This window comes from Gadus morhua, chromosome 5 (genome assembly GCF_902167405.1).
Source record: "Gadus morhua chromosome 5, gadMor3.0, whole genome shotgun sequence".
In the NCBI taxonomy this organism is placed as follows: Eukaryota; Metazoa; Chordata; class Actinopteri; order Gadiformes; family Gadidae; genus Gadus; species Gadus morhua.
In genome coordinates, this window is record NC_044052.1 from 20,146,032 (window position 1) to 20,159,598 (window position 13,567).

The following is a 13,567-nucleotide window of genomic DNA, read 5'->3' on the forward strand; positions in this document are numbered from 1 at the left end:
TGATGTTGTATGTTGATTGTAATACAGTTGGATTGGGTGACAATAATTCGCATTCGGATTGGTTGACTCTTATTTTGAAATCCACCATTTCCCGTTAGCCGATTGGTCCGCTGGATATGTGACGTGTTCATGGGAAATGGCCACGCAAGCGAAAGGAATCACAGAAGAACGTTGAAATCAGCTTTGTCCAGCTTCAAACTGTTGAATAGTGACTTTTGAGGCTTTCATTTATGATCCATAAGGTATATTTATATTAAACCGAACGGTGCATTTCGGGAAAGCCGGACAGCTTGTAGAGAAACTATGCAAACATGTTGTGGTGGCTCACTCAGGGAGCTAACCTGCAGCACCTAGCCTGGGGAAGGCTGGCACCCAGCGCCGATGTGACACCCTTTTCAAAGTAAGTCCGACTTAATTGCGATGTTATAACGGTTATACGATAAAGATTATTCCCAGCTTTATTAATACTGCTCGGAGCAACGAGACCAGGGGCCTGGAAGGAGAAGTTCTCCTAATTCCCTCTTATCTCTTCTTGTTCTTAGATGACACGAAGAAGTGGATCCGAGTGGGTTGGGAACTGTTCGTGCTAGGCTACAGACACACACAGGGCGACAGAACGGAGGATGTGACCCACGTCCCGGGGTCGAGCAGGTATCGCGATGCCTCGTCTGGAAGAGGTGGCCAACGTCGCCCTGCGGGTGCCCAGCCTTCTCCTGCTGGACATGCTGTTCAAGTGTGACGTCGACGGCGTCACGGAGCACATCAGGGCCAAGAACGATGACATGCTGTTCAAGTACAAGTATGTCATCTGGAACATGTACTACCTTGGTAGGTACACAAACACTGAGTGTGTGTGTGATTGTGCTAATGTATGTGAGTGTGCGTGCGTGTGTGTGTGTAATACCTGATTCATTTGTGTGCGTTTTCTTCAGGTCACCTGGTGAATGTGTGTGTGTTGGTTCTGCCTCTTCGTCACATCGTAACGCTCTACCTCCACATACTGGCTGCCCTGCTTCTCTACGTCGGACACCAGATCTCCAAGTAGGACACCTACTAGTATCAATAATACTTATATTACTACTGTAAATACTATCATTACTGCTCTTGTTTTAAGTAGGAAACCATATCTCAAAGTTGACTATTACTAGTATTAGTATTATTACTAGTATTAGTATTCTATTTCTACTGTTCATACTACTGCTGCTGCATAGGACCCCATTACTCCAAGTGGGGCTACTATGATCTTATTTCCACTACCAATGCCCCTGCTACTATTGCTACAGCTCTTGATTCTCCTGTTGATGCTCTTTGTACTACTACCCCGGCATCTGCAAGCCATGCATTTTCTGATCTGTCTGGAGGATCAATATCTCTAGTCTATACCTGGTCTCTGATGTCTGCTAGCCGGCTGAATCTGATACCGCTGCGGCACGCTGCCTTTGGATCTTTACTACACTGTCATTACGCCAGCATTGTACCGGCGGTGTTTTGTACACATCACCATCACTAGCTGCAATACCAGCAAGAATAGCAGCCAACTGGAGCAATGGGGCTTATAGTTAAATTGACACCAAATGACTACAGTTGGATAATTGTACTATTTATTAGGTTGTCTGAGATTCCAGTTGTTGTATCTGGCATTATGTATCATTCCTCCTTGTGGAAAGATACTTGTTAGAATCCAAATGTTAACCGCTAGCAAACTGCTTTGTTAAGGCCTTGTGATAGTGACGCACGGCTTGAAAACGTTACGGGGTGTCCATGGAATAACCTTGGCCTGTGACCCTTCCCCTCAGGGACTACGTCAACGAGGAGGTGCTGAACGGCTACGGGGGGTCGCTGTACCTCGACGCTGCGGCCTTCCAAAGATTCGTCACCGCACTGACAAGTAGGGAGCGAGCTCATTGGCTGTGTTTACACAACAACGGGGTGGCTGGCGCCCACACACTATATCTCATGTCTCTGGATCAGGTGTAGATACAGAGTGTATCCTGCATCACATCCAATGCTAAACTATAACGGGTTGGGGGGGGGGGGGGGGGGGGGGGAATGAAAGGTTAGCATTTTAGCACAGCCCATCACTGATGCTTCTAAAGGAGTAGAATTGTATTTGTTCGTAATTACAGAATAGAAGTTTAACTTTAATTGTTCCAGAATGGAAATGTGGGCGTCACAGCAGGGGAACAACAGGATAGTAAGATAATTAAAGTAGTTAGTTAAACATACATGTATCCAAGGATTTAAATTTAAAAAATAATACATTGAATGAAGATGTCAAATATTCTAATAATTGTACTCTTCCTTGTGTGTTTAGGTCTGATTATTCTCAATACGTTGTGTGCCTTCCTGATGAAGACCAGAAAGGTCTGGCTGTTTTCCGCCCACGTGCTCCCCCTGCTGGCCAGACTGTGCGCTGCGCCGCCCGACGTGCTTCTGCTCGTCAGCTCGTCCTCCGTGGCTCTGACCGGCGTGGGCATGGCTGTCTTCCTCCTCTCCAACCTCTTTGTGCCCTATCGCCTCGCACGGGCCGCCTACTCTGAGCTGCTCCGGATGGAGGTAACCGCCCCGTGTGTTTTCTATGTTGACCCTTGATACACTGATGGCACCAAGTCCACCAGTTGACACTCCCTCTCACCCATTTTCAGTTCTTATCCTTGGACTAAATCTCTGCTCGTTGGTTGGTTGAGAGGGAGTTCCAGCACACATAATAATACATTTAACAGACTGAAAGCATGTCTGCAACACGTTTCTCTCTGATGTTCATCTCTATGGCAAAGGCAAATAAAGTAGCATTTAAAAAATAATATCCCATGTCAGGTTTGACGGAGGTCGTGTATCTGTGAGGTTCTCTGGGACCGTTCATTACAGCAGTGGTTCTTAAACCTTTTCTTCTAGTGTACCCCCCTCCAAGATCTTTTTTCATCTAAATACCCCCTTTACTGGCGAAAAAACATTTTTTGAAGAAAAAATGTCTACAATTCATGCAACTGTTTGCTAATTTCTCCCAACAAACGAAGCTCAACACCAAGGGAGGGTCAGAGCATGTAGAGGTGAAGCCCATTCAAACATATTCCTCCTGGTACACTCCTTTTGGTGTTTTTATTATCAAATTTACATTTCATCCTCAACCCTCGATTATCTATGGGTTAGGTTGAACTTCGTTGCCCATGCAGTACTCCAAAGTACCCCTAGGGGTACGCATACCCCAATTTGAGAACCACTGCTTTACGGCGTCATTGCCAATGGATCGAGGGTTTAATGGTGTGTTCCTGAATCCTCGGACGCCAGCCTTCCGAGTTGCACGTTGAACGTCACTTCCGGTCCCGGAGCATTAATAGCGTTCCTGTTCGTCTTTGTGAGTGTGGCATGAAATTGGCTAGTTGTTGTTTATTGTTAGCTACATTAGCCTCTTTAGCAAACCAGCCCGAAAACAAACAACACAACTTTACATTGTATTGTACGCACAGCAAGACCATGCAATGTATAAATTGGTGACCGGAATAAAGTAGCAGTGTAAGAGCATTTAAACAAATCTCTTCCCGGTCATCACTGCTCTCGGTCTACTCTCAGATTTTCGAAAGTTGAAGACAAAAAGGGGGGGCATGCCTTCGAGAAATGCCGCAAGAAAGCTGGGAGATCTTCGACTCGGAATTCTGTCGTTCGAGGATTCAGGAACACACCATAAGGGAGCTACGGCGACCCCACCAGAACCTTCTCCAACCCTCCGCTCCCCCGTGTGCCCCCCCCCCCCCCCCCCCAGGTGGTGGAGCTGTACCGGCTGGTCGCCGTGGCGATGTCCCTCTGGAACCAGTTTGCGGTGCCGCTGCTGTTCAGCGTATTCTGGATGGTTCTGTTCGTCGTGCAGCTGGGGTCCGACGTCATGGCCGCACGCGGCACGCTCACGTACCAGGGGGTCCTGTTCCTCCTGCTGTCCAGGTGTGTGTGTGTGTGTGTGTGTGTGTGTGTGTGTGTGTGTGTGTGTGTGTGTGTGTGTGTGTGTGTGTGTGTGTGTGTGTGTGTGTGTGTGTGTGTGTGTGTGTGTGTGTGTGTGTGTGTGATAATCATGTAATGTTTTCATAATGTTTCATTTATTTTAAGAAAATAACAGTGAATGCATTTTTCGAGATATTATTGTTAGGCATCTTGCAAAAGGATGCCTACAGACAGACCGTTAACATTGGGATTCAAACCCAGAACCTCTCGACTGGGAGACCAACTATTACACTATCCTGTCCCTAGCCCCTCCTCTTTCCATCTCAAATCGTTTCCCAAGTGATCAGAACACACACACATCACCTACATCTTAGTCCCGCCCACAATTTCCCTGTTTTCACACCTGGGAATTGCAGCACTGGCGCACCGTGGCTCTGGTCTTGACCTTTCACCTCCCTACCCCCCCTCCCCCTTCAGTGTGTCAGAGTGCTGTGCCACACCCTACTCCCTGCTGGGCCTCGCCTTTGTGGTGTCCTACCTGGCCCTGGGCCTCCTCAACCTCTGCAAGTTCTACCTGGGAGGCTACGCAGCAGTGCTGAATGAGAACGTTATGCACAGGTAGGGAGCCCAGAAACACCTGCACAGGTAGGGAGCCCAGAAACACCTGCACAGGTAGGGAGCCCAGAAACACCTGCACAGGTAGGGAGCCCAGAAACACCTGCACAGGTAGGGAGCCCAGAAACACCTGTAAAGGCAGGGAGCCTAGTAGCACCTGCACAGGTAGAGAGCCTAGAAACACCTACACAGGTAGAGAGCCAATAAACACCTGTACAGGTAGGTACCCCATGTACACCTGTAGAGGTAGATAACACATATGCACCTGTACAGGTAGATCCCACATAAACACCTGCACCTGCACAGGGAAGTACCACGTATACACCTGCAGAAGTAGATGACACAAATACACCTGCACAGGTAGAATACCAAATAAACACCTGCCCAGGTAAATACAACACACACGTACCACATACAAGTACAAATTTCAATACTATATAATAGTGGGATTCTACGACAAAATTAGCATGCACATAGTTAAGAATTCAGTAAGCTTATGGGATTGGAGATGAAGGAACTTTTTGTACCTGGTGGCGCCCCCTGTGGGCAGCGTACTGCACTAAGACTGGGGTGCTCTGGGCACAGGGAGTGGAGGACCGCCGCCCCCCTGTGTTCCTGCTCATTCCTGTCCTGATTGGTTGATTTAATTTCCCGCCAGAGGGGTGACGGAGGGCGTGACCCTGTTCCTGCTGGCGCTCCAGACGGGGCTGCTGGACATGCAGGCCCTCCAGCGCACCTTCCTCCTCAGCATCATCCTCTTCATCGTGCTCACCTCTACGCTGCAGTCCATGATCGAGATCACCGACCCGGTCATCCTGGCGCTGGGCGCGTCACGCAACAGGTGCCTGCGGGGGGCGCTATTCTGCGGCTTTATCTTCCATCAAAAACGTGACGTCGCATATAGATGTCCTTTGATATGACGTCGTATTTTCCATTTTTATGTAGTAAAAGTAGTCAAGTATTTAACTATGTTAGATATTATATTATATATTAAATATATATGGTTCTATCTTAGAAATAATATACTGATCCATCTCAGAAATAATATGATATATTTATATCAATCTTGTATATAGATTTAATACCACATCCTGTTCTGTTTAATGTTGTTCCGTCTGTCTTAAGAAGAGTCAATTCTAAACTTTGCGGTAGTTTGTGACTGGTAGGGGGACTAGTTAGTGCTGGTGTGAACCCGTGTCTCTGGTTCTCCCCCAGGAGCTGGTGGAAACACCTGCGAGGGCTGAGCATGTGTCTCCTGCTGCTGGTATTCCCTGGCTTCATGGCCTATAAGATCTCCCAGTTCTTCCACATGGACTTCTGGCTCCTGATCCTCGTGTCCAGCTGCATGCTCACCTCTCTCCAGGTAGGAGGGAAAGGTCCTCTCTCGCCTCTCTCCATGAGGAGGGAAAGGTCCTCTCTCACCTCTCTTCATGAGGAGGGAAAGGTCCTCTCTCACCTCTCTTCATGAGGAGGGAAAGGTCCTCTCTCACCTCTCTCCAGGTAGAAGGGAAAGGTCCTCTCCCATTCTCTCCAGGTAGAAAGGAAAGGTCCTCTCTCACCTCTCTCCAGGTAGGGGGGAAAGGTCCTCTCTCACCTCTCTCCAGGTAGGAGGGAAAGGTCCTCTCTCACCTCTCTCCAGGTAGGAGGGAAAGGTCCTCTCTCACCTCTCTTCATGAGGAGGGAAAGGTCCTCTCTCACCTCTCTCCATGAGGAGGGAAAGGTCCTCTCTCACTCTCTCCATGAGGAGGGAAAGGTCCTCTCTCACCTCTCTTCATGAGGAGGGAAAGGTCCTCTCTCACCTCTCTCCAGGTAGGAGGGAAAGGTCCTCTCTCACCTCTCTCCATGAGGAGGGAAAGGTCCTCTCTCACATCTCTTCATGAGGAGGGAAAGGTCCTCTCTCACCTCTCTCCGTGAGGAGGGAAAGGTCCTCTCTCACCTCTCTCCATGAAGAGGGAATGGTCCTCTCTCACCTCTCTCCAGGTAGGAGGGAAAGGTCCTAGGGGGGGTCTAACACAATATATTTATTTAGCAGTTTATGAGGCAGTTATATATTAACACATTCTAAACTTGTACATTTGTTTGTCTAATTAATCATGGACATCCATAATTTGTCTGTCACATATGTTAGGGAAATGTTTCTGTGATTTAAGTTGTGAATAAAAAAAAAACACAAATTTATTCCAATAAGTTAAACCATGCTACGAATGGTACAAATTCTGCTGAATGAAAAACATTCAGGTCAGGTGGAAAAATCCCAGCGTTGTCCCTTTCTTTAAGCCTGTATATTCCGCTTTTAAACTAATGGAAGTTCTCCTATTTCCTGTCCCCTTTCCCCCCTCCCCCCCTCCCCTGCCCTCCGGTCGCCCAGGTCACCGGCAGCCTGCTGATCTACTCGCTCTTCATGGCGGAGCTGTTCTGCCGCGAGCCCATCGAGAGCCTGGACGAGGTCATCTACTGGGTGAACGCCGTCAGCCGCGTGCTGGAGTTCGTGGTGGCGCTGTGCGTGGTGGCCTACGGCGCCTGGGAGTCGCTGTTCGGCGAGTGGAGCTGGATGGGCGCCTCGGTCATCATCATCCACTCCTACTTCAACGTGTGGCTGCGCGCCCAGTCCGGCTGGAAGAGCTTCCTGCTCCGGCAGGAGGCGGCCAAGAAGATCAACTCCCTGCCGCGGGCCACGCCGGCGCAGCTGCAGCGCCACGCCGACGTCTGCTCTATCTGCTTCCAGGTGAGACGACGTCGACGCGCGGCGTAAGAAGCACACGTAGCACGCTAATGCTGTTGTCCAGTTGTTTTTTGAAAAAATAAACCTGAAAAAGTAACTGAAAAAAACGCAAAGACGAAGATGCAAAGTCAAAAGCTGTGTTTGAAATCGTTCCCTATTGACTCACTCACTATTCCCTATATAGTGTTTATGATATAGTGCACTATATAGGGAGCGAACAAACGAGAATTCGGACACTACGCTGAACATTTCTAAACTTAATTTGCGTCAGTAAATGCGCCGGGTATTTGTGTGACGCAGACAGATGCGCCCACATCATGTAAACAAACCGGGCACTCGCGAGGAAAGCTGGAGGTTGTATTGATGTTGAGTGTTAAATTTCCTTGATCAAGTTTTTTTTAAATTAATTTTGAATGTAACATATTCTATGTTAAATCCCAAATAAATTGTTGACATTTCTGAACGATGGCCGGAGACTCCATCATTAAATGTGCGAACCGTAAGCTGCAAACCTCCCATCTTTCTTGCGGCATTTCACTAAGGCACGCCCCCTTTTGGTCGGTCCCGCTCGCCATTCCGAAAGTAGAGCAAGTTCAGTGAGGCCGACCGTACAACTCGACCGTACAAAAGTGTCTGCGCCCGTAAAGAGATTTATTTGCTTTGTGTTTAAACCACGTTGGTCATTAAATGCCCTTACACACTTGCTACTTTATGCTTACACAATTGCTACTTTATGCCGGTCACCAATTTATGCATTGCACAGTCTTGCTCTGCGTGGAATACAATGTAAAGTTTCTCATCACTAATAGTTGACTAGTGATGAGAAACGGGAAAGCTACTACGACCAAAAGGGGACGTGCCTCCGCAAATGCCGCAAGAAAGCTGGGAGATTTACAACTTACGACTTGCACGTACCAGCGTACCATACAAATGGATTACACCATAACAAGGCGTACCTGGAAGCAGACCTCCGTCTGCTTCCAGGTACGCCTTGTTAGCATGCTACCTGCTACGTATGATTATTAGGTTAGCCGTATTGGCATGCTACGTATGCTTCTTGGGTTAGCCGCAGTAGCATGCTACGTCTTCTTCAAGGTGAGCCTCGTTGGCATGCCACGTATGCTTCTTATGTAAGCCGCGTTAGCATGCTCCATCTGCTTCCATGTGAGCCGCGTTGGCGTGCTAGGTCTGATTCTTAGGTCAGCCGTGTTAGCATGCTAGTAATTCTTCTCGGGTTAGCCTCGTTACTTCCAAGTTAGCACAATTAGCATGCTAGAATGCTAGCATGCTAATTTTGCTAATTGTGCATCAATCAAACGCCCGGCTCTGTGTGCTCCGCAGGAAATGAGCTCGGCGGTGATCACGCTCTGCGGACACTTCTTCCACGGCAACTGCCTGCGCAAGTGGCTCTACGTCCAGGAGACCTGCCCCATGTGCCACCAGTCGGTCCGGCCCGACGCTGCCGCCCAGAGCCCCGCCCCCGAGGGGGAGGGCGACGGGGTTTGGGTGGAGGGGGAGGGGGAGTGGGAGGAGGAGGAGGTGGAGGGGGAGTGGGAGGAGGAGGAGGAAGAGGAGGAGGAGGTGGGGGAGGGGGATTGGGAAGATGAGGAGGATGAGGAGGATGAGGAGGACGAGGTGGGGGAGTGGGAGGAGGAGGAGGAGGAGGTGGAGGAGGAGGTGGAGGAGGAGGAGGAGGAGGAGGTGGTGGTGGAGGAGGAACCTCAAGCAGACACAGGGCCCATCTAGGCCCCACCAGAGGAAGGGCTATTCGGGAACCATGGCAACGATGGCGGTGCTGCAGAGGAGATCTACGAGTATCCTCCGGAGAGGGGGGAGGAGGAGGGAGCTGGCAGCGACGGCGACCTCCCTGCCAACGACTCTTCCCGCGATGACCTCAACATGGAGGCCGTCCAAGGCCTGTGCTTCAGCTCCAGTGGGGACTTAGTGGGCTACGCCGCCCCAGGCTCCAGCTGATCGCGTGTTCCCGTGGGGGGGACCGGCTCCCGGTGTCCCCCGGGGACGGAGCTCCGGCTGGGGGTGAGGTGAGGTGAGGTGGGGGGGAGGGCAGAGGCACGCTGTCTGCAGAGGGAGACGGGCTCGCGGACACAGACGATCCACCGCCGCCAGCGCCGCCGCCGCCGTCGCTGTTATGGTGGACCCTGGCGAACAGGAAGTGGAGGAGGGTTGACTAGAGCGGGAGAGGAGCCGACCATCTGCGGACCGCCACATGAATGCTTCCTCTTGTGCTGCGCGGCCGGACAGAACTCTGAGCTGTGGGCTGAGGACCACAGCGGAGCGAGGAGCAGACTGCAGTACTGTGTGGAGCGCGGTGAATCCCAGTCTGTCAAAGGCAGAGAGAGAGAGAGAGAGAGAGAGAGAGAGAGAGAGAGAGAGAGAGAGAGAGAGAGAGAGAGAGAGAGAGAGAGAGAGAGAGAGAGAGAGAGAGAGAGAGAGAGAGAGAGAGAGAGAGAGAGAGAGAGAGAGAGAGAGAGAGAGAGAGAGAGAGAGAGAGAGAGAACCATGCATTAGATATTCCCCACATGTGCAAAAGAGCTCTGATGTGACTTAAAATGGCGTTGCCTGGAGAGCTACGACGCCATCGCTCCCTTTCCTGCACCAGCACAAAGGAACGTGGCCCCGGCCTCAGTGCCCTTGAGGGTGCGATGGTGTCAGCAAACCGTGGACCAGACCTCGGTTGGTCTTCTGTCTTGTGAACTAATAGGGAAGTAATGTGTCCCTCCTAACGAATGTGCTCCAGCAGTCCATGAAACGTTGCTGGATTTAATTTGCAGGCAATAATGTCTCGGGTGTCAAAATCGATCTGTGAACTGTTGTTGAAAGCAGTTCATGAGGCAGTTATATATTAACACAGTCTAAACTTGTGGAAATTAAAGTATTTAATTTGTTTGTCTAATTATTTGTGGCCGTCCTTTATTTATCTCTGTCATATATGTAGTGGAAATATTTCTTTGATTAAAGAGTGAATTATTTTGTTTTTCATTTAAATCAATAAAAAATGACGTATGTAAGATATAAATTCTGACGAATAAAGGGTATCAATTAGATTTAACAACATTCATTTCATCAACGTGGCTTTATTTATTGACCTGAAGACTTCTTAGAACAATTTGTCACATTATTTAACGTCTAAAAAAAAAAACATTTAACATAACTTAGTGTTACAGACCATCACTTTTTCCATCAGCCTTCCCATTATTAGGGCAATCCACTTCCTCTTACGGGAAGCCTCGTTTACAAAGTTAGGCAACAACAACACTTCGCTGCCCTGTCATCGTTAACGCGAACCAATCACCTTTCATCGCACCGTTTATCTCATGTCATTTTCAGTCAGTGCCACACGGTGGACCGCCTTCAAATACGTCTAGAGAGAAGCCACCAGCGGACAGTTTCGACACACACTCATACACACCGGGGCTTGAACGCGCTTCGATGTCTCCGTCCTCTCGCTCATCAAACCGAGTTTTTCCTTCCCGCGCGCGAACAACGCCAACCGTCTCACACACGAGAGCCAGCGCGTCGGATAACGTCCCTTCGGCGGCGAACCAAGTAGCGCACACCGCTGAGTTTTATGAATAACGGCAACTCCGTAGCGCACCTAGCTTAGCCGACTAGCCTGCTAGCGCCCCTTTATGCTAGCGCCAGCAGAAGAAAGGCCATCTGGGTTAGCCTGACGTCCAGTGTTTCAAAGGATAGCGCAACGTCTTGGTACATCGGGGTTCTCGTCACCTGAACCGAGAAGAGTTACAGAACAAGACAACATCGAGCTAGGATGGCATTGAAAAGGATCAACAAGGTGAGTTGTGTTAGCTGTAGCTAGCCTCCCATAGCCGCTCCACTATGCCGCGCTAGCTCACCATGCTAACATGTTAACTTATTGAAGTATGGAAGCTGAGAAAGGATCCAGATTTGTAGCGTTATGCCGGTCTGCTGCCATGGCATTTCCGGTCTCTGAACTCTCATGAGCTGTGTATCCCTGTTAACAGTCTCTCGGAGCGAGAACAATCAGAATATGACATGAACAACGACGACCAGGAATAAATACGGAGTTTATTTTATATATAATTTGAAAAAGCAATAAATTATAAACTGATTATCCTCTGCCGGAAAACCCCCTGGTGCCCCTCTCGGCCCGATACAATGTAACTGAAAGTCCCGCCCTCTCTCTCGCTAAAAACGCTCATTTGGAGCACCCCGTCCCAGGCGTTCGGTCGTGAGATGGGGACGCCTGTGAACGAGGCTATGAAGTATGTAAGCTCACAGGAATCATGACGAGTACTCAGCTTTGGTTTCTGTTTCGGATTAAGAAGGTTTCGAGGTGCGTCAGAGGGACTAATGAACAGACATGTCAACCAAATATGTTATGTATTTGATCGCTGGTAATCGTCACTGTTAATGCCTTCTGTAATGTGCTAGTCTGGGAAAGGATTGGCGAGGCGACAATCACAGGCCACATAATACACCCAACATGTTATAACATAGCCTCATTAAACCTTGTTCTGAAACGCCGATGTGCTTGGTTTAATAAAAAATGGTGTAATAGCGAATATTTTGACGATTAAACTGCAAGACTGATGTGGTAATATAAACAAAACACAAGAAGCGTGTGTTTTATGAAATTTCTAGTTTGTGATTGCTCAAACTTGTGAGTCACTACATTTACGAAATCAAAGCTGTGCGTGTGTGTGTTTTATGTGACACACTTCCATTTCATCACGTAGGCACCCTACCATGTCATCATTTGGTCTTTCCTGGTTTTTTTTATCCATAAGATCATCCCGTCTGAACTGCAAGATGAATAGTCGAAAGAGACGCGAGCTTGCCTCGGCTTGCAGGGAGGGTTTCCCCCTGTGCAAAAACTTGTACCAGTTGGGTTGGAAATACATTGAATAAAGCTGCATTTTACACATTAAACTGGGGCCAAGGCATGGGCGTCGTCTACACCTTTTGTAAAATAACTAGATCGCTCAAAATGCCCCGACCCTATGGAGGCCAGGTTCAGCCCCCCAAACATGAAATTGTTCGCTATATGGCTGTTGCGGGTGAATTCCTTATGATCACCCGTTGAAACAAGTTCTGGTACAACAGCATCCTGGCAAGAGCTACATGTATGGAAAACCATCCTCAGTCTTGATATTTATTTCCGAAGTATCGCATCTTTCATGGTGTTGTAGGTTTCAAAACTCTGCTCCCTGTTAGATGGTTATCTTTTGGATTGATGTTTAGAATAAAGAGCCAAACGACAAACACATTTTTGTCTTGACTAAGCTAACCATAAGCCTATGAATCAAACTACGTGCATGACTATACAAGTCTGTTTTGTTTTTATTCTCTTCTTAACCTGTCGGACAGGCACCTCAGAAAGGTGTGCGGGAAGTTGATTAATTACAAAATTCCATCATGACCTTAATTTAAGGTCATGATTCCATGTTCCTTAACCACTCCCTCATCAATTGTTGGCCCAATAAGCAGGCTTCTGTGTACTGGACCGTATGTTCTTTTTTTTTGAGAGAACGAAACAGCTCTAACGTGTTCTATATGTTCTGTCCTCAAGTGTGTGTTTTTTATTTTTCAGGAGCTCAGCGACCTGGGTCGTGACCCCCCAGCCCAGTGTTCAGCCGGCCCCGTGGGAGACGACAGTAGGTGTCTTCTTCTCCGCCTGAAAGACCCCCTCGCAGTGCTAGTGTAGATGAGATTTATCCCGCGGGCGTACGTAATGGCCATACTTCTGCACTCAGTATGGATACTAGTATTTATTATGGCAAATACCTTTCATAATAAGCTAAGTGGATGTCAAGGCCGGTCAGGTTCATAATTTTGACCCCTTGCTGACCCCAAACCCCACCATCTTCTCCTTTTTAAATTAGAGGAATGCAGGAGAAGTGGTGAAGTAAATCAGATTTTATTTAGTACATTTGTCCAGCCTCCTGCATTAATAATGGTCCAGAGGCTAAGAACCTCGCTTCTTGAAGGAAGCATTCCAATAAGTCATCAAAACGACAATATGAGGGCCGTAGAAAAGATTGGATTTGACCATTCAGGGTGAGGGTTGGAACACATCAGGCTTCTTATTGGTTGGACGGTTAGGCCCGCCCTCTTGGAATTGGTGACCCCAAAATGGAGCATTTTATTATGTTGTAGAGCTGTTATCAAAGAGGTGAGGGTGAACTTCTCTTTTGTGGTCCTTAACTCTTTCATTTTCCTTTTCAGTGTTCCACTGGCAAGCCACCATCATGGGACCGGTAAGAGAATCGAACCGAAACATTTGTGCTTTTATTC

General features: G+C 48.4%; 2 protein-coding genes across 5 annotated transcripts in view; both read left to right on the forward strand.

Annotated features, from left to right (window-relative positions):
• The first annotated feature begins 104 nt into the window (after positions 1 to 104).
• zmp:0000000662 (RING finger protein 145) lies at positions 105 to 10,345 on the forward strand. The gene is made up of 11 exons (XM_030355747.1): positions 105 to 400; positions 543 to 828; positions 933 to 1,041; positions 1,797 to 1,888; positions 2,315 to 2,556; positions 3,761 to 3,936; positions 4,411 to 4,551; positions 5,207 to 5,389; positions 5,764 to 5,911; positions 6,917 to 7,273; positions 8,612 to 10,345. The coding sequence occupies exons 2-11, from the start codon at positions 660 to 662 to the stop codon at positions 9,014 to 9,016; spliced, it is 2,022 nt and encodes a 673-aa protein (XP_030211607.1). The 5' UTR covers positions 105 to 400; positions 543 to 659; the 3' UTR covers positions 9,017 to 10,345.
• Positions 10,346 to 10,549: 204 nt separating this feature from the next.
• LOC115543410 (ubiquitin-conjugating enzyme E2 D3) overlaps positions 10,550 to 13,567 on the forward strand; it is a 9,008-nt gene continuing 5,990 nt past the window's right edge. Inside the window, exons 1-3 of one of the 4 annotated variants that reach the window (XM_030355749.1) lie at positions 10,552 to 11,084; positions 12,864 to 12,927; positions 13,499 to 13,530. In XM_030355749.1, coding sequence (XP_030211609.1) covers positions 11,061 to 11,084; positions 12,864 to 12,927; positions 13,499 to 13,530 — 120 coding nt within the window. In that variant the 5' untranslated portion in view covers positions 10,552 to 11,060. Of the gene's footprint in view, positions 11,085 to 12,863; positions 12,928 to 13,498; positions 13,531 to 13,567 lie in introns of all 4 variants that reach the window. The other 3 variants (XM_030355752.1, XM_030355750.1, XM_030355751.1) reach the window with 3 other exon arrangements.

Bases quoted from the DNA above. Each gene is read 5' to 3' on its own strand.
- zmp:0000000662 (XM_030355747.1), top strand. From the start codon at position 660: ATGCCTCGTCTGGAAGAGGTGGCCAACGTCGCCCTGCGGGTGCCCAGC. The intron at 1,042-1,796 runs GTAGGACACCTA...CCTTCCCCTCAG, and splicing joins GTCGGACACCAGATCTCCAA to GGACTACGTCAACGAGGAGG. The intron at 5,912-6,916 runs GTAGGAGGGAAA...CCGGTCGCCCAG, and splicing joins GCATGCTCACCTCTCTCCAG to GTCACCGGCAGCCTGCTGAT.